Raw genomic sequence first — 22,413 nt, forward strand, 5'->3', positions numbered from 1 at the left:
GATGGTGGGCATTTACAAAGCATGACATGAAAAAGTACAGACTGCAGATAGCAAACTAAAAATGACATTACGTTATTAAAGTAATAAAAACAAATTCAACAAATAACTAAAATGCGACAACACAAGCTCCAACAAAAACAAAAGAACTTTGGGGGAAGACATTAATGCATAGTAGTTATGAAGGACTCCAAGCTTTCTTAAAAGCGCAAAGTTATTTTTTAGTGGAAAATATTTTTTTCTGGTTTAAAGTGATATAAAACATCCCACACTCAATGGCAGTCAGATAGCTTCCAATTTAACTAAATAAGTTGTCGGGATAAAAGAGTCGCAAGTCAAATAGTGTGACTTTGTGAAGCTGCTGAGTTAATATCGAGCTGTTACGTGATAGATTCTGAAGGATAGATGATTCAGACAAATCATCTCATTCTAATTATGCAAAACAAAAACCTCCTGGTTTGTATAAAAAGAAATCAAATTTGGATTTCCTTAATCATAAAATTTCAGCTGACAGTCATACAAATAATTATGATTTGAGCAATTTAATGATGTTTTTTGCAGCTCATTTTAAGGCACAAATGCTCACTGCTGCACACAGTTGTATTTAAAATAGCTTGTTCCAAGTCGATTGTGTGGATCTATCTAACCCAATGAAGAGGGTTTTCTCTACAATGTGGATTAATATACTAACCCAAAGATAGGACCTTTATAAATACCTGTAAATACTTTACAAAATATTGACAACAGTGATAGACAGCACTTTGTTCATCCCTGTGGGGAAATTGAAATATCACAGCAGTGGAGATATGTAAGACTTAGAAAGGAACTAGATAAGGAATGTAATAGAACAAAAATGTATAAAACCAGTGCGAGGCATGTCAATCATAGTATGAAATGTATCCGTTGTATAAAAGCAGTGCAAGCAGTGTCCATGGCTATAGTGGGAATGGTATGGTACTGTCCATGAGGGGAGACTATCCCTCCGTGGATCTCAAGTTCACAGAGTTGTCTGGGGACATCAGGGCAGGTGGTAACGTGCAGCTGAATGGCTGCTGGTACGAAGGAGCGCTCCTTGGAACACCTTGGAGGGATGAGACAGCTTCTGATGGTGCTTCTCAGGCCGATCATCTTCACATTGAGGGGATGATTCGGGATCTCCGGTGTGTTCATTATTTCAAAGCTCCTCAGGCACTTGTGAAGGCTACACCAGACAATGACCTGCAACAGAAGACGCCTTCTTGACCCGTTTGATGAGCGTGTTTGCATCATGAAACTTAATGCTACTTCCCCAACACACATAATTATGTTTGCACAACTGAAATAAGATGAAACATATACTGTATAAGCATTACTGCACTTGACACTGACAGTTAGGTCATGTTATAATCTGGTCTTGTACCTTTTGAGGGTGCCTGGACTTTTACTGAATAGTTGCTCTGCCTCTCAGACAATATCAGGACATTCTAATATTTGTTTCATTTTTCAAATTCCACATTCCGCATTCTGATTTTGTCTGGGTGATAGTGGTCTGCTATCAGTGCCAAGTAAAACTGTCTGGATTTTACTGGATTTTACCACTAGGTGTTGAATGTGACGCATCCACTCCCAAGTGGAACAGAACGAGAGCCCATGAATGACAATGTGGCAGCATCACGGGGCATCTGAACATCCATTCATTTGAACCTTTTTGCTCTTCTAAAACGTAACATCAAAGTAAAAATAAATGTGAAACTTTAAAGGGAACCAGGAATTACGCTCACAGGAGGCAATCATCAGGGATTGATGAAATGTAGAGGGAACACAATTTGAATATGACATTTAAGAGGGCTTTTATTGTGGAATTCCACTTCAGAACGTCCAGATGAAGTCTTTGTGACACCCTGAGGTCTGCTATCAGTGTGAAGTGAGTTTGGTCTGTGGGAACAGGAGGTTTCTCAGACAGTCTTAGGAGGTTTATTGTCATGATGAAGACAGATTAGTCTTTGGAAGTTTATTCCTTATTATTAAGTTTGATTCATTCCTCACACAATTAAAATTATGCTCAAAGGCATCCAAGAAAACAATGTAATGCAAATATAGATTAAACATTGTCCTAAAGAAGTAATGTCAGCTGAAAAATCCCCCAAAGACAGTTTAACTTAGCATGTAAAGAAAAGGATGGAAGCTAATGCTGTTAACATTATTCCTTGTGTGTGTTTCTATGCTGCCATAATCTGGGGGGGGGTGATATTGGATATTGTGAGGAACATGAGGAACATGCACTGGTGCTCTCTACAGCAGATGCGCCTTTGTTCATCGACATGGTGTTGCAGCTGTGAATGTGACGACGTTGCCTGACACATCCCAGGTTTAGGACCGTTTTTACTTACGTCCCCACCTCTTGCCAAGCAGCAGATCTATGATGTTTCTTCACCTCTCTGGGACATTCTCCATCTGAGCTCAGCTGCACCACCTGCTGCAGGTGCAGAGCGCAGGCTGTGCTGTGCTGTGCTGTGCTGTGCTGTGCTGTGCTGTGCTGTGCTGTGCTGTGCTGTGGGAGGCCAGAGTAAATCCTGGGCTTAGAGAGTGAAGGAGGGCGGGGGGCTGTGGAGCAAGAGGAGAAATAAGATTAGAGCGCCATTGTTTTATCAGAGAGAAGAAGCTGTCGGAGGCTGTGTTCGCTTCTCTTCACACCAACAGGTGAGTGCAGGAGCTCACGGTCCCAGTAATGCGCTGCTGTTGGAACACTGAGCTTCTTCATTGATTTCTTTACCTGCCAGTTCCAACAGTGGCTTTTCTGTTATGAGCATGTGGTAAAAATGTAATGAAAACTATTTGAGTCAATTTTGTAAAAAATTTAAAACAAATTTGATGTCACTCTCTTTCATGGCATGTTTAAAAACTTACATTATGTTCTGGTTTGTGTCCAAAGTTCTACGATGTAATTTAAATTACATACACTTTATTCTAGTATGTCTTTTTTCATTATGATTTATCCAACAAGCATTTACTTTTTCATAGCAGACTTCATATATGATTATGAATGTCATTTTTCTAATTACCTCCAGTGATGTAACGTTTTTATAATCCTGCAGGCATGGTACCAGACATGGAGAGGATCATTGAGAGCATCAGCGAGGGAGACCAGGACACTGTCCTGCTCCTGCTGGATGACTACAACACTGAGGTCATTGATTGTTGCTATGACAACTGTGACTACAAATATTTACTTTTGTAACCACAGAAACAGTGTGCATGATTACAGCTGGTAATGTAATAATGATGATAATGCTAATAATGATGATATTGTTATAATCAGTTATAGATAATAGTTCAACAATCCTTTTCAAATGAATGACCTTCTAAATTCTTTTTGCTTAAAGGGTGAAATACTCTTTAACACTGAAGAAAGCTCAGCTTGGATAGATATCATTAGCTGAATGAAATTGTTTTAACATTGCTTGTTTATTATTAGTCGTACTTCTCACGTCTGACACAAATGCAGTCTTTGTATTAAAGTTGTGCAGTTTAAGAGGGACTGCCGCCCCACTATCGCTTCCTTTATGCTCTTTATCACTGCATGTGTTGCAGTCTCTACAGGTTTCGAATATGTGTCAACAGTAGAAAAGTGCCCCACTATTGCTATTGTATTGTACCAGTGCTTTTGTCCCCCACCTTCCTAACCAAGTGTATTCTTCTGTTTCTCTGCAGTATGCAGAGTGCTTCTTTTTCAACGCTGAGATGGAGGAGAGAAAAAAGGTCAGTACACAAAAACATCTGACTTCTGTGCCAGTGTGCCTCTCCCTTCCCCACATTATCTTAGTCTGTTCCATCATTCCAGCCCTGTGATTGGCTGGCGTCCAGTCCAGGGTGTACCCTGCCTCTCACATCCTTTGTGAGTACTGAACCGCTTCCTCTGATCCTGATGCTCGGACTCTGTTCCAGCTCTGAATAGAATCACCTGTCATTGCTATTCCTTCCTTTTATGTACATCGTTTGCATTGCACATCAATATATCTGCATCAATATATACAGAGAATACAAATTATTATGTGTTAAAAAAAATGATTATATGTTTAACAGCTGTAGGATATACAGCAGAGTGAGTGAGTGAGTGAGTAAAAGCATGTGGAGCCTCAATAGCAGCTCCAAGTGGTTGCAATGTTCGTTGCCTTGTACAGGATGGATGTTTTGGACCCAACAAGACCAAACAACATGACATGATGTGGACAGTACATCATCATAGTCCAAGCTATGTCATCCATATCTAGTGATGCATGAGATAGAAGGATGTCCTGTTTCTGTTTAGACTGCAATAATAAGGTTTTCTGCCCTCTGGCTGGACTGGTGAAATGTGACTCTATATGATGTTTAACAACCTACAGTAGTTTGTTTCTAGTGCTTGTACTGTGGACGTCTTCCTTCTCAGCTTTCTCTAATGCTTGGATCTCAATACTGTTTTTTTCACATGCATTCTGCCATTGTTCCTGGACAAACAGCAGCGGCAATTGGAAGAGGTAAATAAATCAAGAGGAAAGAGAGAGAGAGAGAGAGAGAGAGAGAGAGAGAGAGAGAGAGAGAGAGAGATGAGCTGACCATGAGTTTACTCTGTATTACAGTAATCTGTAAAAGTGCTTAGAATGCTTAGTCACTCCCAGTGTGTGCATACATAATCGAGTCTGGCTCTATGTTCCAAAGCTGCTTGGATACTACATAACTCAGTACTTAACCTAGTTAACCTTCATCTTGCAGCTATCCTTATGTGACACTAACTTGCCCTGTGCAGGAAACCAGTGTTTCTTGGACTAGGACAATAAGTAGAGTAACCTTTTAAATGACCAAGATCAATGAGTGCTTACATGAGAGGAAACAATTAGATACTTGTGAGTGAGTATCAATGGAATGACTAATTGTCATTTGAAAAATAACTGGCTAACAGTCATTACAAGATGACAATTAATTATTTTGTATAGTTTTCAGCCACTGGTGAGAACACTTTGTACATATATTTTAATTACTTACTTTTAGTCATTGCTGGTTAATTATTAGCCTGTAAAACTTAAATTGCTACGACATTATATGAACAACTACTTTCCAGACATGACAAGTGATATGAGGAGTGATATTTTAATATTTAAAGTACATTTAATGTACCTTTTTCTGCAGGCACTCTCAGGTACTTCTCTCTATAACCAAATAATAACATAATTTGAGTAATAATACAGCCTGGCTTTATTTCTAGATTTGAGTCAGTGAGAGACGCATTCTTCATTAAAATGGTTTACATTTAATGGCCCTTTCATGAGTTTGTTGCTTGTGCGAGGGCATAGTTTGACCAATGTGGATAATCTGGTTTAAGGATAAATATTTAATTATCAGAGGAGTTATTATGGTAGTTTTGACTATTCTTTAATTAAAAAAAATGTAAAAAATGTATTTACCTATTTTTAAGTGTTTTGACTTTAAAAATTACTGTTGCTTAGTTGAGAGAGTCTTGTACCTCTCTTGGTTCTGGTTGCTGTATGCCAGGTGATATCTAAATGACCTTGTCCAACTGTTTCAGATTTATCTGGTAATGAAAATGTCTCATTTTGACATTTGGTATATGACTATAGTCATGCCATTTCATTGAAATTAAAATTTTGAATTTCAAATCCGTACTTTGTCTCCTTTCCATCAGGAAAAGGAGTGGACAGAGCATCAGTGCTCAATTTATAAAATGTGTCTTTTTGTGTATTTTGCAGCATCTTTTGCACTTACTAGTGCTAACTCTCCCTCTTGGTTAATCAGTTCAGGCAGAACAAAGTAAGGGACAGTGCTCCCGACTCTGACTCTGACATTGACTCAGACGATGAATCTGATCTTCTTCTCCGAGAGGTAGGCCAACAGCTGTATATTTGTTTGTGTGTGTGTGTGTGTGTGTGTGTTCCAGAAACTATTAGTTGTTACTAGTCACCAGGTGTACTTTCCTGTGTGTGTTCTAATTGGTGGGTGTCAGTTAGACCTCTAATGCATGTTCGTACTGTATAACCCTCATTTTTTGCATTTGTTGTTTCATTTTGCTCTTTCTCTTAAATCCATCCCCTCTGGACCTCCATCACTGTAACTTGTCCCTGTTGACCACATGTTTCTCCAGCATCTGGCCAGAGCTCTACTGTGCTTCATCAGTGGTCAGCTACAGCCAGCAGTCTTACGGGTTTGCTTGCATACGCTGCGTATCCTGTCCCGCGACAGGCAAGCTTTAGGGCCCATGGACTCTGATACTGCCCTTCTCACCTTGGCACACCTGGGAGGCATCAGCTTATTGCAGACATGCCCACAGCAGGAGGAGGAAGAAGCTGAAGATCAGTCATGCAGAGCACACAGCCAGATCCACGAAAAGGCTTCGAGTAGCTGTGAGGAAGGCGCAGATGCTGATGGTTCACCAGTACCCGCTAGCTCTGTGGTTTCGTTGTCTACTCCTGTGGAGGTAGCTGGTGCTGCCATCCCAAATGGCTCAGGTCATCACTGCTATGAGAGGAGAGATGATGGAAGTCATGTGGTGCTTGCCCGTGGCAAGAAGGATATCCGGAAAGAGAACAGTGAGGAGGAAGAGAAGGAGGATGATGGGGAGGTGTGTAGGAAGGAGGCCATGAAAGTCTTGTGTAATGTCATCTACAACAGCCCCAGGGCACAGGAGAGGGCCAGCACACTAAGGTGACACTTTTTCAAATGGGTAGATTAAGCCATACAATTTGAAATAATGAGAACAAAAATTCATGACAGTTAAAACACTTGTGAAGTTTCATGACACAAAGCCTTGTAGCTTTGATAAATGGTTCCACTTTGGATTCAGTTCTGTGTTGAGACCTAAAAGCTCTAATGTTAAAAAATTCTTATCAAACCTTTTATCTATTTTCAATCTATATTTTATTAATCAGTATACGAAGGTAACTTCTCATTTTCAGCTTTTGCTGACCGTCACTTTGGTCTGTAAATTTACACTGGCAATATTATACCAGCCACAGATAACTTTTTGGAAACTATTTGGCTGTTGCTTTGTTAGTGTGCTTTCTGCGCACTGGTGTCTTCCAAATGTCATCTCTGAGGCATTAGAGATATTTCTCTGTAATGTACAAATTGTATTATGTTTGTATTGAACAAGATCACCAGCTCACAGACAAAAGAAGTGGCAATTCTCTTTTTTGGGCGTATAACAATATATTTACTTTATATTTTTATCATATCTAACAATATATGAGAAACTGAAATAAAAACAAAAAGGCAAGATGGTATATGACAGTGCAAATCATTTAGATTTCGGCATCCCAACATTTAACCAATACATTTCACCACTGATTGTTTACCCAATAGTTCACCCAAAACATTTAGCAATTTTTGCATGAATTATTCCTTTAATTATCCAATTACATTAGAATAATATTAGATGTTCTTTGTAACACAAAAGATGATATTTGCATGATGCTCACCAGTGGCTCACCAACCTTTAGCCTAAACCTTTTTTTCATTCCTGTTTCCATGGAAGGCTTCTGCAAGGTCTGTGGGAGAGTGTGAAGCAGGGGATTTGGAGCATGGTGCCATCCAGTGGCCAGTTTTACAGGCTGAGGCTTCTCTTCTTACTGACAGCTCTGAGGCCAGAGCTCAGGCTGCAGCTACAGCAGGTGATGTGCTTTTAAATCACTTTCAGTCACTGAAAGACCATAGAATTCCATTTGGTATTATTTTCTTGTGATACAAAACCATAATTTTGTGATCCTTAAAAAGTCAAACCAATAATCTGTTTGGACATCAATCCAAATATCGGCAATGTTGTGCGACGTTTGTGCGATGTTTCTCGGTCAGATTTTTTTTTAACATTCTCAAAGATCAGTGTTTTCCTTCTCTCTTTCAGGAACGTGGAGTGTCAGTGCTGACCAAAGCCCTTGAGCATTGCCTGGCTGTGAGGTGGGGTGAGGGATACGAGGTGCTTAGTGACAGCACAGCTCCTCCGATCTCCAAGGAGATGTCCCAGGACGTCAGTGAGATCCTAAAAACTCTCTTCAACATCGCTCACAGGTTCCACATGCAGGAGCCAGATGAGGTAACCCCCTGAAAACACACAAATCAGATGTGCATCTCACAAATCCACCAAACAATTTTACCTGAATTCATTCATCTGTGGTTTGCTGTTTGTTTGGACCCTCTGATGGTTGCTTTCACCTGCTCTCTACAGTGCTGCTGACTCATGTGACATATGTAGGGAACCTCACCTCCATCACATCATATCCTTAATGGGATCAAAGATACTAGTGAAACACACACTGTTTACACTGTAATGCAGTCGGTAGAAATGCCTTTCTTCTGTTTCAGCCCCTTTGAGATATGGAATCTGTACCCTTTGTTAGCTTCATCATGTGTTAGGCAAAGGAAAAACAGTTTATTACAACTTTGGTGTTATTTCCATAGATTTGTCAACCATTTCTATTGTTATGATAACATTGTACTCACCAAAGTTCAATATTAGAAACCAAAGCAAGGTACAAGAAGTCAGATGGTCAAAGCACAGTAGACAATGTCTAATTTTTCAGCGTTTCACATAATAATTTCATAATTTGAATGACAATGCACTGCTTACCATTCTACTGTAGCTGCAGACATGCAGCCCATACCAAGAATCACATTAATTCTGCAGCAATCTATGCCCAACTCCAGTAATCAGTGCCAGTGCAGACTAAGGTGTGTCCTTTAAATATCAAAGTGGAAAGTAGGGCTGTGAAGTTTAGGGTGGTGAATAGCTGTATATTGTGTACAGCTTCAAATGAGAGAGTGTAATTTGCAGCCCAAGAGTTAAGATTAACATTTTCTAACTATGTACAAAGTCCCTCATCTGAAAACACCCTGATTTGTACCATACCTCAAACGCATTGTCCTGTAGGGATGGAGAGAAGAGTGGATTAGCATAGAGGGGGCCATGAGATGAAGTCAGTGAAAACCATTTTGTCAAATAAATTGGTTCCAAATGTTAATACTATTTGCCACAACAACGTTCTTCTTTCATTGGGACCCCAGTCTGTAAGTCACAAGCACAGCAAGGCAGCCAGTGAAGGAACAGCAGAAGAAACTGGGTCACAAGATTTTAACTTAGCCCAGTGTAAAATGGAGGGGAGGGTGGCAGACCAATAATACAGCAGAGATAATTGGTGTGCTATACCACGTAAACCCTTTTGGGTTTTTGTAATATCTCTGTCCACATCCTAGGATTCAGACCTCCAACTTGAATATGGGCTTCATCGCATAATAAAGTAATGTAAAAGAGGGATCTCTATCAGAGGAGAACTCTACTGAACATTATCATACAACAGATAAAAGTGACTGGATTCTTCACAAATGATTATACTACCTATATAGTACTAAGAATACAACATCTCAGTGAAAGGTTACTACAAAAATGAAGAATATAACATCCAAGCTAAAAGTTAAAACCACTCCATTATGGACTTGACCACATATTACATAAAATGTAATGTATACACATTTCCCAAAATGGTAACCACTACCCCAGTCTGCCATTCGACAGTTTTCCATATCCTTCAGGTATCATTGAAGGGGCATGTCAACCAAAAAAGCCCCATAACGGCCAGAGCCGTCAGTATCTCAGTGTGAATCGTGACCATCCCCAGAGCTTTCTATTTCAGTGACTGCTAGAGAAAATGAACACAGCTCTGTCTCCACTATGGAGGATGTATCAGGTGGGTTTAGGAGTTCCTCAAAGTTTTCCTACCACTGGATGACAATATCAGGTAGAGTAAGCAGTAAGCAGTCCTCCCATGCTGCCTTTTAACATGGCCCAGTCATAGTCCAGCCTGAGAAAGAAATATTCTTCTGGTGATCTTGCAGACAGGGGCCTTGTCCAGATGTTGACAGGTCTGTCCACTCTTCACCTGAGTGTCCAAGACATGCAACTGCAAGAATATAAGATCATTGACCTTTGGCCTTAGGTATTTTTGCTTATCTTCTTTGGATACCCCAGAAGATAAGATGAGAGACCTGTACCCAACCCCTTTGTCCAGCCTTGCAAGTGGTGGGCAACTACCATGTGGGTGCCCAATTATGTATGTTATATGTCAGCTGAACGCATCACTATGACATCACTGGTGGGGATCTTTTCGCAGACTAAGCAAAACTCTTCCAGAGCCACAGACGGAATAGCACAGGCTGAGTAGTGTCTTTTTAAAGTCTCCTTAATAAAGCCTAAAGTAGTAGTGTGTGTCTTTTTCAGGAGGATGCTTCTCTGTATCGCCACCTAGCAGCTGTGCTGCGCCACTGTCTGCTGCTGTCATGTGATGGAGAAGACATGCTGGAGGAACTCCAAGGGTCAGACTGCTGTTTTGCAACTTTTAACATAACTCTATTAATTTGACAAATTCTTCAGTTGATGACAGTAACCTATGTCCATCTGATATAAGAGATGGAACTGTAACTAAATGACTCTACAACATAGATAAGAGAGTTGATACCATAGCTTAAGAACACAGATGATATTTTTTGGTAGTGTTTTACATAGTTATGACTTATTTCCATAGACATACAGTTAACCTCCTGTCAGCCCTGCCGCTGACATGTCTGGATGTCCTGGTATCTGTTCGTGTGGAACAGGCATCACACAAATGTGAGGGAGTCAATATGGACTGTGTCCACGAGTTGCTGGTGTTTATGGACAGACGCCTGAATAAGGCAAGTGTGTGTGTGTGTGTGTGTGTGTTGAAGTAAATGTGTTGAGGTTGTGAATACTTGGTGTTATCGCATAAATGATTAATACTTGTATTTGGGGAAAAAATCAGTATATGTAAAATACTGATATATTTAATGGGGCACTCAGTGAACTTTGTGAATTTTACAGATAGGAAAGCAAAATCACGATTTACACTTTCATCAAAAAAAGACTAAGAATGTATTTTTCTTCGACAATGAATACAAAGATACTAATATATACCATGAATGCACAACATAAATACAAATATGTAGTGATGTAGTGAATAAAAAGGCAATGGCCTTGCAACTGTCCCTTTTACTTCTATGTCTTTTCATGCTAAAATAGTGGATCTTAGATTACCTGACAGGTGACCTGTTAGAAACTGTGAGTTTTACTCACACTGACTTCATTGAAACTCCATGTGCTGTTTACACAGGGTCAGAAGCTGAAGGAGAAACTAACCCCTGTACTGAATCTGCTGACAGAGAGTTCTCGGGTACACAGGGAGACACGTCACTACTTACGGCAAAAGGTAATGGACATTGGTATTGTGTGCAACAAATAGTATGAGCGTTATTGTCGGCACTATCAGCATCAAGAAAGCATCCCCTTCGTCTTGCATTAATGTGTTACAATTACTAAGAATTTAATGCTGCTCATAAGAACAGCCAGATATGAAAGCTGGATTTGCTCAGATTGGGCAATTACACCGCCCTTGGTGCATTGATGCCCTTGGTGCATTGATGCTGGTAGTTTAGTCCAAATTCTTGAGCACTTTGTGGAATGTTGCGCTTTACTTACTGCTTTATGCATGACAGTTGGGAAATGCAAGCAATACATGTAAAGGTTCATGCAAATTAGTTGCCTTAACATTAGAGGGACTTCAGTTTGGTTACTTTAACATTGGAGGCAGCACTAATGACCTTTCATCTGACCCCAACTTTCGTCCCAGATCTTACCTCCACTGAGGGACTTTGCCATCCGACCTGAGCAGGACACCACACTGAGGGGCCAGCTGGTCCGCCTGATGACCCATGTTGACACAGATGTGAAGCACTGTGCTGCTGAGCTACTCTTCGTGCTCTGCAAAGAGAATGGTATGGTCACAGGTCACCACAGACCACACCACAGCAGAGCCCCTTTGAAACATTTCCTTATAAAATATTTGTTTAGATACTTTTGACAAATCAACTATTTAGAACCATTTGCCTACAGAAGAACACCAGGTGGGCTGTCATATTTGCCCCTACTTTTCTTGTTGAATCATTGAATGCCTGACTAATGGAATGCTGCAGAGGTGGAGTGATGAGTGTTGGGAGAGAGGGTTCACTGCAAACATGGACACACAAGAATCAACAGAACAACAGAACAGACGCTAATACAGTTTTCAACTGTTTTAGTATTGCTTTGATTTTAAAAATTTGCATAAAACTTTAGAAAACACAACTAAATTGCTTCTTGATACTAATCAATTCATTGCAACTGGCTGGTTGGAAATAGGGATGGATCATGATTTGCGAATATTCAAATATTCGAATATTCGTTAAATTATACGAAAATCGAATAATTTATATGACTATCGTTTTGTTTTAATAAGTATATTTTCCTTCGTTTTTACTGGCACCTGGTAGAAAACCCGTCGGGAGCAGTAGATTGATCCAGGGTGCTGAGATGGATCCAGGTCTCTGTAGATGTGGGCCTGAGTCCCATTTCATCCAGCCGATCTTTGCAACCGAACAGTGGCTAGTAGCAGCCTTAGATAATAGCTGGGTAAGCTTAGCTCTTATCCCGGTTCTCTCTCCTCTTCTCCCTGCGTGACTGCCATCCTACTGCACCTGGTCGATAATAAAAACATTAATGTTGCAAAGTTGGAAGAAGTTACGCCCGCTGCATCTAGTGGCAGTGGTGGCGTGTGTGTGTGCGTATGCCTGTGGGATTATTCGAATAATCTTCGTTCACTGTGACTATCGAGTTGTATTTTTGCTTGAAATGCACATCTCTAGTTTGAATGTATCATTACACGCTTGCAACAGCTCTTAGAAATATGCACCAAATTAACAACTATGAACAATTCCTCAAAGATGTTATGTACCAAGGAGTAAAGTTTGCATCTTTTGTCCTTCCACAGTCAGCCGCTTTGTCAAATATACGGGCTATGGCAACGCTGCTGGGCTGTTGGCCGCTCGGGGGCTGCTTAATGGCAGAAGGAATTCAGTCGACAGCCAGTATGTCTCCCACTACTCTAGTGACTCAGACTCAGACACAGAAGAGTACCGGGAGGCCAAAGCCAGGATTAACCTGGTGACAGGCCGGGTGGAGGCGGAGCAGCCTGACCCAATGGAGGGCATGACAGAGGAAGAGAGGGAGGAGGAGGCCCGTCGCCTCATGTGCATGATCAACAGACTATCACAGTGAGTGTGTTGGTATAGTATTGCCAATAATCTTAAATAAGATCTAGGAGAAACTAATGAAATAATATTTTCCTTCCTTCTCTCAGAGAACAGATAATTCAGCCTTTGGTAATGAGCGCAGAGGGGAGACTGACTCTGTTCAGTGGCCAAATGAGGGGCTGCACACTGGAAGAAGAGGAAGAATCAGAGGAGGATTTAGATCTGATGCCAGAGGGGAGCAAAGACAAACAGGTGGAATAGATCGATGTACACAAGGAGCAGTAGACTAACTGGACTGAGACACAGGCAAAGATTGAGCAGTCTTCTTTCACCACATGTTTTTAGTGCACTTAAATGTTACTGCTATACTCATATAGCAACAGTGCGACCCTGTTAGAGCAGATACTGCATCATATAGCTGAAGACATAACTGTCATTCACTAAGTTATATTGTAATAAATCAACCTGCTATCACAGTATTAATGGTCATCCTGTAGTGTGTGTTGTGTGCTGCAACAAAAGGTCTTTGAGGTTTGAATCTGCCATGCACTTCGAAAGACAGTAAAAGAAATATGTGAAGTGTTGAAAAATAGCATCAAAGACAGAAACAAGGCTGTTACACATGTGAAGGGGTGTGGGTGGGAAAGTGAGGCAGGCTGAGTTACTGAGCAGTGTTTATGTTGTGGTATTCTCTGAGCACTTTTGCAAAAAAAATGTATTTGTAGAATTTGTTACTGTGTCAAAATGTGGATTTACAGAAAAAACTATTTAGGAAATTGTAAGCTTGTAGGGTTTTTTTTTGGACAAATAAAATTTAAGCTTCCAAATTCAGCATTGCAGTTTCTTACATCCTGTTCTACATAACAAACTGTTATGACATGCAGAATTGCCATGAGTGAAGGGCAGTGAATGCAACGTAAAACTGTGTATGTGTGGCCACTGATTCACAACAGGGTATATTATATTCCCTACATTCCCTAGACAGCTCTTGAGACTATAATCATATAATTGAGAATAAATTGTGTTGATATTACCCATGCTTAGTGCCACTTGTGTTGAGAGGGCGGCCTCCATGCGACTACAGGTTGCTGGGGGGAAGGCTCTGACTTTTTCGTGTGCTTATGCACCAAGCAGCAGTTCAGAGTATCCAGCCTTCTTGGAGTCTCTGGATGGCATCCTGGAAGGGGCTCTGCTTGACACTGTGAAGAAAGCATATCATTGTGAAAGAAGCACATCATAATTTACTGGCAAGAACCAAGAGTTAACCCCTCTCCAAAAGACTTAAATTTACAGTTTACTTTTCTTTATGTTTACCTGTAATCTGCATGCTCAATTATTAGGCAAGTGAGTATCTTGACCTTATCGTCATTTTCATGCATATTTTCCAACTCCAAGCTTTATAAACTTGAATGCTAATTGGATTTAAGCATTATCGGGTGATATGTATTTGTGTAATGAGGGAGGGTGTGGCTTGTGATCAACACCCTATATCAAGGCGTGCATAATTATTAGGCAGCTTCTTTATCTCAGACAAAATGGGCCAAAAAAGAGATTCAACAGACTCTGAAAAGTCAAAAATTGTAAAATGCCTTTCAGAGGGATGCAGCACTCTTGAGGTAGCCAAGCTATTGAGGCGTGATCACCGTACAATCAAACGTTTTGTTGCAAATAGTCAACGTGTGGAGAAAAAAAAAACTGGCAGCTACCAGGAACCCATTAACCTCCAGTGCTGCCATATTCCAGAAATGCAACCTACCTGCAGTGTCCAGAAGTGCAAGGTGCTCAGTGCTCAGAGACATGGCTCAGGTAAGGAAGGCAACCCAACCCCTAACCCACTGAACAAGACTCATAAGTTGAAACGTCAAGACTGGGTCATGGTTTTATGGATGGATGAAATGAGAGCGACTCTTGACGGACCAGATGGATGTGCCCGTGGCTAGATCACTAATGGACACAGAGGTGGGGTACTGGTATGGGCTGCTATTATTAAGGATGAGCTAGTTGGACCTTTTCAGGTTGAAGATGGACTTAAAATCAACTCCCAAACCTAATCTAACTACTTTAGAAGATACTTTCTTCAAGCGGTGGTATAGGAAAAAGTCTACATCATTCAAGAAGGCCATGATGTTTATGCAGGACAATGCTCCATCACATGCATCCATGTGTGGCTAGCCAGCAAAGGCCTTAAAGATGACAGAGAGATAATGACATGGCCCCCTTCCTCACCTGACCTAAACCCTATTGAGAACTCGTTGGCCCTTCTTAAACATGAGATTTACAGTGAGGGAAGACAATACCCCTCTTTGAACAGCATTTGGGAGGCTCATGACAGTGATTGAAAAGAAGGGTGGCGAAACTGGTCAATATTTGTTGAAATGTCAGAAGTCTTTATTTGTACATTTCCAGTTGTTTATTTGTTATTCTTACTCTAATAAATGAAAATAAACAAGTGAGATGGGAAATTTTTAGTTTTTCATTTAGTTGCATAATAATTCTGCACACTAATGGTTGCCTAATAATTGTGCACACATAGATATTCTCCTGAGAAAGCCAAAACTCACCTTTCCATTGTTAAATACTCAGGTTTGAGGTATTTCTTGAGGTAAAATAAATCCTCAGGAATACAACTTGCCTAATAATTGTGCATGCAGTGTCAATCTCTCCAGTAATTTCAAGATCTGACATAGATTCTGATTATGTAAACAGATTGCACCAACTGCTGAGATCTGATCATAAGGTTCTCTAATTTTTGTGTGTAGTTGTGGTTGTGTATCACAGTGATCATTCAATCAAACTTGGTTTGACATAGTCAATTCAAGACATTCACAGGGCTACATAGCGAGTGGTTAATAATAATAATAATAATAATAAACCTTAAAATTGCAATAAAATAGGATTAAATGCAATAAAATAATCAAATAAAGTATAGTGTAACTAAACAATTGAGTGAGTGATTTAAAAGTTCCAGTTTTGAACCTGCTGTCTGGCAGTTTGAACCTTCCTGTGTGGAGTTTGCATGTTCTCCCTGTTCTTGCATGAGTTCTGTCCAGTTTCCTCACACAGTCCAAAGACAAACAGGTTAAGTTCAAGTGCAGATTCTGAATTGCCCTTAGGTGTAAATGTTGAGCGTGAAGTGTCACTATGTGTCAGCCCTGTGATTGACTGGCGACCAGTCCAGGGTGTACCCTGCCTCTTGCCAGCTGGGATTGCAACCCCCCTCACATCAGTTTTAAACTCAACTCTAAAACTGACTGGTAACCAGCAAAGAGAGGCTAAAAAAGGGTTGATGATGGTTAATTTTGTCTATTAATAAAGATGCACAAAAATAAGAACTGCCACCAAAAATAAGAATCTCAAACCAAAAGACGATTTCAGATGCACATTTCTTTGCATTCCACAGTGTTGGTCTTTGTCATATTTTGGATTGCAGTTTTTCTTGGGTGGTTTGTTATAACACATTTCTTTGCCTTATACAGCCTGCCGCTGGCCTTAACCTTGAACCCTTGCATAGTATGGTGAAGCCCACCTCTTAAGACAAAATCTACACAAATACAGCAAATACCTAAAAATCTATAGTCAGCCCAAGCACCCTGGAGAGGTGACATGATTACACTATTATCTTAACCCATAAGAACCCGGACCCATTTCTCCTTAAATTAAAATTATTAGTAAAATTATGGGGGATATAAAACAGACTAAATCGAGCACATGGAGGAACACATTTCTGAACTTATTTTTGAGATACTACCCCGACTGTCCAAGATCTGAAATGTTAAATATATGTCACAGCATTATTTTTCAAAGTTGTTTCATATCAACTTTTTCACAAAATAAGGTCAGGACAGGTTAATTATAATCTAGGACAGTAATAGAATTGTTAGATTATTTGAAATTTACCTTTTAATAACCAAAACAAGCTATTTAAAATCAGCTAGCTGTGTCACATGCTTTAATCAGGCAGAACACCATTTTTGAAACACAGTTTGACACTGGGTCACATGACTGCACCAGGATGTTTAGTAGCTGTTACTCAAGGATAAAGCTGTATAGGCAAATTTTCTGAATATTTAAAAGGTCTGTGACACCTGTGTCATTGTGGGATCTTATCTAGTAACTAGCAACATTAAAATATTGAATTTAATTTATGCATATCATATTGCAACAGCAATGAAAACATAATTCAGAAAATAAAAACATAATGTTGAAATTAACAAACAACCCTTTAAGTGTGCTTTCCATCAGTCAAGACCAGGTGAAAGGCAGCCACAATTTCTACAAAATGCACACAAAAATGTAACAGTCTATAAAATATATTCAACCCCCAAAGTTTGAGCAATTATTTCTTGTACTGTCTTAATTGTTACAAACTGATACATTGCAAATCTATGTGATGTGCCTTAAGCCAATGTAGATAATCTATGCAATGTGGTACAAAAAAAAAGTCCAACCGATGAAGAGGGCGTTCTAAGGATGGACTTTGTAGGATGAAATACAATTATTTCAGAATTACTATTATTATCATTTAGGAGAGGAAAGTTCTGAGACATCCAATGTTTGGTTCCTTGATCTGTTGCTCTCTCATAAAAATATTTGTTTTCCTTTTTCTTTTTAAATGCTGTCCATAGGACTCACAGTTCTTTGATCATTAGGTGATACCATAAGCTCTGTCCAGATTTAATTAGGGAATGACTCAGATTGCCAAATCCAGCGTGACATAATCTGTTTGGACACCACCAGCCTGAGCGTAAGAGCTGATCTGTGGATTATATCCTTTGTAGCTGCATTTGCCACACTTTGCAAACAGACACTTTTCACAAATTGAGCCTGATTTAATCAGGACATTTGCCTGAAAGAAATAGGAGTTGGCATACCAGATGGAAGAGACCACAATTGGAGATGGCGAACAGTGCCAAATACAGAATGGGGAAAGCAAAGTGGAGCAGGAAGAGGGAGGGTGGGAAGATGAAGACATGGTGGTCGATGGAGGCATGGAGGATTGGAATGGATTTATTTCAGGGGGGACAGAGTTGGGCGAAGCAGAGGAAGTGGAAGCAGTGGCTGAATGGAGACCTGGTGAACCAGTGACCCCAGAGCATGTCTTATGGTTGAACGGTTACACTAACGGTGAGTCCGTTTTTATGACCAGCTACTGTTCCTCAGAACAGAGTTCTATATATTTATATGCCCTCTCATACAATGGTTTTTCTTTATCCTTATTATTTTCTACATTGTAGATTTATATCAAACACACCAAAACTATGAAGGAACACATATGGAATTATGTAGTAAACAAAAAAGTGTTGGCATTTTCTTTGTCAGCTTCATGAGGTAGTCACCTGGAATGGTTTGCCCTGTTAAGAGTTAATGTGTGGAATCTCTTGCCTTCTTTGTGTGTTTGAGACCATCAGATTTGCTGTGCTGAGGTAAGGGCTGGTACAGAGTTCTATACAGTGAATAGTCCTATTCGACTACTGTTCTAATCCATATTATGGCAAGAACTACTCAACTTTCTATAGCCAGTAACTATAACCATCAAAGCTGTGCATCAGGAGCAATTTGGGTTGACAATAGCTGACACATTTCTGACACCATGTATTGTTCCATTTTATTTCACAATGATGAACGCCTCAACGATTAGGATGCAGTGAGCCAACTTTTATTCTTCTTTGCTCAAGCCACTTAACCCATATACTCGAGCCACTTAACCCATATACTCACTATCATTACACATCACAGTACACTGCCACACCATGGCAGTATTGTACCATTATTGTCTATACTTAGGATTACAGGGGAGCTGGAGCCTAGCTCGGTTCTACGGTAGGCATGAAGTATGTAAAGACTCACATGTCACCTGTCTGTCACAGGCCCATATGAACACCTAACAAAGTCAATTCAGTGCAACATGAACCAAAACCTTAAACTGTAGTTTTAGATGGCTCAACACCTCTGACCTCAAATGCAGATCTCACATTAGATCTTCCATCAGGCCATACAAAAACAAGCCAGTACGTTCAATGTATATGCACTCCATCCAATCTCAGTTTCCACTTTCTGTCTGTAATTCAATGCCATGTAGCCTAAAGCATAAAAGACTTCTGAAGACATAAATTTTCAGCTGTTGTTGTTTGGATGTGTGACAGAGTACCTGTGTTCACCAGAGGATAACATCTACAACGTAAACTTCTCTCGCTTCAAGATCAGGGACCTGAACAGTGGAGCAGTCATCCTTGATATCAAAAAACATGCTCCAACAGGTAATTTTTCATGTCGTTTTGCACATCTGTTGATCCTTGCAGCTGACGTCAAAATGTACTGAAAGGAAACAACATTGGCTGCTGAATATTTTGATAATGTATGATAATTTAACTAGGTCTGTTAGATGAGCTTTGACTGAACTGTAAAATGCATTTATTTAGAGAATTTGATTGTATTTTTGTAATTTTCTTTCAATGTGCATATGTGTATATTGTTTTAAGACTGACTTGACAGTCTTTAATGTAAAATAAGCTGATGAAAACTTAGGGTCAGAAGGTCACCAAAACACTAATTCCTCCTCAGGATGCTGCAATTATTCACACCAAATTTGTTGGAAATTTTGACTTTTTTACAACCATCTATATTTTTCTCTCAATCAATGTGTCTTGGAGATGGACAGATGTCACAGTATAAATGATAGAAGGTTTTGTCACATCAGCTGGCTGTTGTTAAAAGTCAGGTTGGTCAAAGGGTGCCACATTAAATTTCTCAGTTGAGCAGGGCAGTTCCCTTGTTTGCTTTACCCTTATATAAATGTTGTAACCATTTCGTATAGTTGGTAGTACAGTAGTGTTTACTGCTATGGAACTATGGAGAACATAGGTTCATTGGAAGGCAAGAATAGACCTGCAATGAGCTGTTAAAGGCTGTGGGGCTTGGTGGGGCATAGTTCATAGTAATTTTTCTCAACCCTTCTTTCCCATTTTTTTCTTACATGCTCTGTCTTTATTTTTCTCCAGAAATTCAAGACGTCATTGAACTTGATACATGCAGATTCATCCAGTATCAATTCTCTCCTGCATTCCTGACCCTCAGAGAGATAGGAGCTACGTAAGTGAGAGATACTATATGTTGGATTAACTGCTGTGGCTGCTGTGTAGATCGAGTGCAGGAACATGTTATGTTCTAAAACTGAGGAAGAATATAATGTTTGATGGATTTCTGCACTAAAAAGGTTTCCTTACTCCTACGTCCTTCAAGGGTTCATGAATCAGTTTTTACATCCTCAGATGTTGCTAGTGATGAAATATGTTAGGAATGTTAGCAAAATGACATATGAGCTTTTTCAGCACACCTTATAGAACGGATTGTGACCAGCCAAGCAAGCAAATAAGTTGTGCTAACTGCATGATTTAACATATGAAACTGTGTCAGTTTGGTTAGGTTTAGGCACCTAACCAAGAGCATGGTTGAACCTGAATCTTGAACCTTAAAAGAGAAGGAATGACTCTGACTATGCACACAGGAGGAGGGTGGAAGGATGAAGTGAAATGCTGCCCTGTGTTGTTTTACATTTTTACACTACAATTTTTACACATTGCAAAATACTCTAAACAAGTTGTTTTTGTGCTTAAACCAACCAAACCAAATCCTAATTAGCCAATTTAATGATTTATGTTTTAACAGTGATTTGTAGTGATGGAGAGCACAGACAAATGATGGGGAGTTTAGAATTCTGTGGTGTTCTAGTGGGACAGAACAAACATATTTTGTCATTTAATTTGAAGGCCTTAATTGAGATTAAGTGTATCAGCATGTCCACGGGATGTGTCAGGGTGGTTTAATGGCTCGAACACTGGACTTCAACTCTGTATTGACTGGGGTCAATACAGAGTTGAAAATTTAACATGTAAAACAGAAAAGTCAAACTTAACCCTCCAGAGTCTTGGGGTAAAATGGCCGTTTTTCACTACTTTTCAATTCAATTTTCAATTCAATTTATTTGTATAGCCCAATATCACAACAGAGTTGTCTCACAGTGCTTTACAAAGCTTTTCATTTTACCGTTGTGTTTCCCATTAAAACTGTTTAGCTTGCTTTCTTTGTGTTTGTGTCTTTGACGCCGTCAGGTAGTCCGAGACTCTGAAGAGTTAAATTACATGAGTAACTTTTTTATTTTATTTTCCTAAATCCAAAAAAGTCATATTACTGCCTAAACCGAGCCAAACTGCTACCGTTTTAGAAAGTTAACAGCATATTTTTCATTGTTACCATGATGACAGAGGTCCGATATGTCTGCAGCAATATTAGGTGATTAGAAGAGTCAGTATTTGATGAACTGGGAATGAGAATCATTTGGATTGAAGCTGAAAACCAACACAGGTTTTTACACATGCACATTCATACCCTGAACTAAAACTTGTTCCTTATTTGCTGAGGCCATATTGTTGGACTTACTGTGTGTGTCTTTGTCCATCAAATGTTATGGCTGTGCAACCACATATCAAGTAAAGACATGTTTTTAAGTGTAAATACATAAATGTTTTGCATGTCTCTTTGAGCTTATCAGTCACCTTTCTCTCAGGTTGGAGTTCACAGTGGGCAGCAAGGCACTGAACCGCTTTCGTCTGATTGAGAGGCATTATTTCAGGGATCTGCTGCTCAAAACCTTTGACTTTGAGATTGGCTTCTGCATCCCACACAGCAGAAACACCTGTGAGCACATCTACTGTTTACCTGACCTGGATCCAGAGACAGGTACGATAAATTACTACACAAGTAGACCTTTTCTGCAATACAGGTAAATATGACAATGTGTATGTCAAGCAAGGCTCTATCCATGATAGAAACAGCCCTTGAAATATATAAAAACATTGTTAATTTGACACAACCTGAATTGGAGATGGTGCACTCCTATTTAAAATTTCATATGTTGATGGAACAAAAATCACAAGAGCAAATTCACACAACAGAAGTAGAATTCACAATATGTTCAAAATGATATTGTTAATGTTTGGAGGAGAACAAAATTGTGTGTTTAAGTATATCTGCATTAGTGTATGAACAGTCTTATACTTTACATGTTACAATGTCTAACTCCTGCTGAACATGTTTGTCTTTTGCTCTGCTCAGTTGAGGAAATGATTGCCAACCCGTTTGAGACGCGCTCAGACAGTTTTTACTTTGTCAACAACAAGCTGATCATGCATCACAAAGCGGAGTACTCCTTCAGCCCACAACGGGGAGCAGACACATCCAGGGAATAAGAAAACTGTCAATCCACGTGGTCAGCCTCTGATGTTGTTCCATACATAATTCTTTAAGTTGAACAACTCT

General features: G+C 39.7%; 2 protein-coding genes across 2 annotated transcripts; both read left to right on the forward strand.

Moving 5' to 3' along the window:
• The first annotated feature begins 3,073 nt into the window (after positions 1-3,073).
• LOC139217226 (chaperone Ric-8A) lies at positions 3,074-13,359 on the forward strand. Its single transcript, XM_070848539.1, has 14 exons — positions 3,074-3,163; positions 3,688-3,735; positions 4,476-4,493; positions 5,767-5,853; positions 6,113-6,395; positions 6,450-6,672; positions 7,502-7,637; positions 7,868-8,056; positions 10,235-10,329; positions 10,539-10,689; positions 11,145-11,240; positions 11,661-11,805; positions 12,837-13,119; positions 13,206-13,359. Exons 1-14 carry the CDS (start codon positions 3,074-3,076, stop codon positions 13,357-13,359), a joined length of 1,998 nt encoding a protein of 665 aa, XP_070704640.1.
• A 4,613-nt stretch (positions 13,360-17,972) lies between these two features.
• On the forward strand, positions 17,973-22,343 carry unc119c (unc-119 lipid binding chaperone c). The gene is made up of 5 exons (XM_070847390.1): positions 17,973-18,222; positions 19,242-19,355; positions 20,097-20,187; positions 21,662-21,834; positions 22,210-22,343. The coding sequence occupies exons 1-5, from the start codon at positions 17,973-17,975 to the stop codon at positions 22,341-22,343; spliced, it is 762 nt and encodes a 253-aa protein (XP_070703491.1).
• Positions 22,344-22,413: the final 70 nt, after the last annotated feature.

Source organism: Pempheris klunzingeri, chromosome 17 (assembly GCF_042242105.1).
Source record: "Pempheris klunzingeri isolate RE-2024b chromosome 17, fPemKlu1.hap1, whole genome shotgun sequence".
In the NCBI taxonomy this organism is placed as follows: Eukaryota; Metazoa; Chordata; class Actinopteri; order Acropomatiformes; family Pempheridae; genus Pempheris; species Pempheris klunzingeri.

Coding starts and splice junctions, on each gene's coding strand:
- LOC139217226 (XM_070848539.1), top strand. CDS start 3,074: ATGGTACCAGACATGGAGAGGATCATTGAGAGCATCAGCGAGGGAGAC. Junction 5,854..6,112: donor CTGATCTTCTTCTCCGAGAG/GTAGGCCAACAG, acceptor ATGTTTCTCCAG/CATCTGGCCAGAGCTCTACT. Junction 7,638..7,867: donor TCAGGCTGCAGCTACAGCAG/GTGATGTGCTTT, acceptor TCTCTCTTTCAG/GAACGTGGAGTGTCAGTGCT.
- unc119c (XM_070847390.1), top strand. CDS start 17,973: ATGGAAGAGACCACAATTGGAGATGGCGAACAGTGCCAAATACAGAAT. Junction 20,188..21,661: donor CTCAGAGAGATAGGAGCTAC/GTAAGTGAGAGA, acceptor CCTTTCTCTCAG/GTTGGAGTTCACAGTGGGCA. Junction 21,835..22,209: donor TGACCTGGATCCAGAGACAG/GTACGATAAATT, acceptor TGCTCTGCTCAG/TTGAGGAAATGATTGCCAAC.